Below are 2,934 nucleotides of genomic sequence, written 5' to 3'. Positions count from 1 at the left end.
GTGCTAACGGATGCAAACGGACTCTAAAAAAGGTTAACATTTGTAGTACATTGTACCTTCCAATTGCGTAGGACAATTTCTAAAGTTGGCGTATGGCTTTGCTGCTGATGAGATGCGAGGCCAACAGTGCGTACAAGCAAGTGCTTTAATTAGCGGCGTGATGATTTCATCAGATTTATCGGTGAACCATGCCGATGGAGCAGGTCGCTAGCCTGGTCGAGTAAAGACCCCCGTGGCCCACCAACATGCGTCGATAATTCCCTTGCTCGATCGGCTTGATCCCACCGGCTTTAAATCCTCCCCATTCCCTCCCGCTCCCAAGATAGATCCACACTCGCTTAGGCTTTTGGAGTGCCTGGTGAGCTTTTTCACTCTCACGGCACACGCACACTCCACAGTGCTGCCACTCGTCTCGCACGCGCCAGCGGCGCTGGTAGACCGCGCGAACAGCATGGCGGGCTCGTCGGCGGCTCATCCGCAGCTGAAGCAGCTCAAGCCGCTGTACCAGCACGTGGTGAACAACTTCGTCGCCGTGCTCGCTGCGCCGCTGGCCGTGGCGGCCGTCGTCAACGCGGCGCGCGTCGGTCCCGACGAGCTCCTCGCCCGGGTGCAGGCGGTCCGCGCGGTGCACGCGTTCCTCGCCGTGTTCGTCGCGGCCGCCGCCGCGACGCTGTACGTGATGCTCCGTCCCCGGTCCGTGTACCTGGTGGACTACGCCTGCTTCCGCACTCGGCCCAACTGCCGCGTCCCCTTCGCCACCTTCCTGGAGCACGCCAAGCTGGTGACCTTCGTGGAGGGCGCCTCCATCGACGAGCGCAGCGTCCGGTTCATGACGCGGCTCCTGGAGCGCTCCGGCCTCGGCGAGGAGACCTGCCTCCCCCCCGCGCACCACTACATCCCGCCGTACCGGAACATGGAGGCCTCGCGCGCGGAGGTGGAGCTGGTCATCTTCTCGGCCATCGACGACCTCCTCGCCAAGACGGGCATCAGCCCGGCCGCCATCGACATCCTGGTGGTGAACTGCAGCCTGTTCGCGCCCATCCCGTCGTTCACGGACATGATCATCCACAGGTACGGGATGCGGCCGGACATCCGCAACGTGCACCTCTCCGGGATGGGCTGCAGCGCGGGGCTCGTCTCCGTGGGTCTCGCCAAGAACTTCCTCCAGGTGGCTCCGAAGGGCGCGCACGCGCTGGTGGTGTCGACGGAGACCATCACCCCCAACTACTACGTGGGCAAGGAGCGCGCCATGCTGCTGCCCAACTGCCTCTTCCGCATGGGCGGCGCCGCCGTGCTGCTGTCGACGTCCCGCGGCAGGGCCAGGTTCCGCCTCGCCCGCGTGGTGCGCACGCTGACGGGCGCGCAGGACAGCGCGTACCGGTGCGTGTTCCAGGAGGAGGACGGCGAGGGCCACCGCGGGATCAACCTGTCAAAGGACCTGATGACCATCGCGGGGGACGCGCTCAAGGCCAACATCACGGCCATCGGGCCCCTGGTGCTGCCGGCGTCGGAGCAGCTCCTGTTCGCGCTGTCCTTCATCGCGCGGCGCGTGCTGAACCGGCGCGTGAAGCCGTACCTGCCGGACTTCCGCACGGCGTTCGAGCACTTCTGCATCCACGCGGGCGGGCGCGCCGTCATCGACGAGCTGCAGCGGAGCCTGGGGCTGTCGGACGAGGACGTGGAGGCGTCGCGGATGGCGCTGCACCGGTTCGGCAACACGTCCAGCAGCTCGGTGTGGTACGAGCTGGCGTACATCGAGGCAAAAGGACGGATGCGACGGGGAGACCGCGTGTGGATGATTGGGTTTGGGTCCGGGTTCAAGTGCAACAGCGCGGCGTGGGAGTGCATCGCGCCCGCGCGCACCGCCGAGGGACCCTGGGCGGAGAGCATCAGCCGCTACCCCGTCCACATCCCAGAGGTGCTCAAGCACTAATCTGTCTGGTATCGATCCGAGATCGTTGTGTACGTATACGTAGGCTACGGTAATTATGAAACCGCGCGCGAACTGTCACGTCCCGTTCGTTCGTTCGTTTTTCTCTCGCGTCTCGTCTCGGAGGAAGGAGGAGGGGCGACGACGTGACAATGTGTTTTGACTGCCAGGCCGGGACGCGTTGAATGCGGAGCCTGACGCGTGCATGTGTGCGGTGCGCTCCAGCCCGGACAGGTGGTTGTGGGAGGGTACGCCGGGTTAAATCCGGGCCATTTACACACGTATACTACTCGTGGTCCTCTAGATCGTCGATCGTGTACCCTTCTCTTCTTTCTTTTTGTTTCTTTCTTACCTTTTTTTTCCTTTACCAAATTTGTTTTCACCACTAATAATTTACTTGGTGTCCATCCATTTAGAAACAGGGCAAAATGTACTGCGCGTTGGATCGATTACATTACTATACCATTGTACTCTACCTGAATGAATAATAATTTATGATGAAGTGAAGTTACTACAGCAAGCCACTGGCAAAGACGGATGGGCACGCCCCGTGTTGTGGACTTCTGAATGCTGCTGCTGCAGCAGCAGCATTGCACTTGCCTCGCTGCTGCACTGGCCGCGTGCGCCCTCTGCGCCAGCCAGCCTTATCAGCGGCGTCCGTGTTCAATTCTTGCCGTGCCGGCCGTGCGCTGCTTCTTCTGTTCGGTCGAGAGTCCATTTATCGCGACCCTGCCAGTACTATGCTCCATACCCGTTACTGGCACACGCATAGGAGTACTATACTGCAACACGCCTACCCGTTACTAAATGTGACGAGGCAGGCATGGGCATGGCGAGGCCCCGAGGTTAGGCCTTGTTTACTTCACTCTAAAAACTAAAAAATTTTCAAGATTTCCCGTCACATCGAATCCTGTGGCACGTGCATGAAACATTAAATATAGATGAAAACAAAAACTAATTACACAGTTTAGTTGTAAATCACGAGACGAATCTTCTGATCCTAG

The 2,934-nt window shown here is 60.0% G+C and overlaps 1 protein-coding gene across 1 annotated transcript; it reads left to right on the top strand.

Annotated features, from left to right (window-relative positions):
* LOC8065756 (3-ketoacyl-CoA synthase 6) lies at window positions 220-2,446 on the top strand. The gene has a single exon (XM_021448873.1). The coding sequence runs from the start codon at window positions 452-454 to the stop codon at window positions 1,931-1,933; it is 1,482 nt and encodes a 493-aa protein (XP_021304548.1). The 5' UTR covers window positions 220-451; the 3' UTR covers window positions 1,934-2,446.

This window comes from Sorghum bicolor, chromosome 10 (assembly GCF_000003195.3).
Source record: "Sorghum bicolor cultivar BTx623 chromosome 10, Sorghum_bicolor_NCBIv3, whole genome shotgun sequence".
NCBI lineage: Eukaryota > Viridiplantae > Streptophyta > Magnoliopsida > Poales > Poaceae > Sorghum > Sorghum bicolor.
The sequence above is the reverse complement of the archived record's forward strand: the minus strand, read 5'-3'. Positions and strand labels throughout refer to the sequence as shown.

Bases quoted from the DNA above. Each gene is read 5' to 3' on its own strand.
- LOC8065756 (XM_021448873.1), top strand. From the start codon at position 452: ATGGCGGGCTCGTCGGCGGCTCATCCGCAGCTGAAGCAGCTCAAGCCG.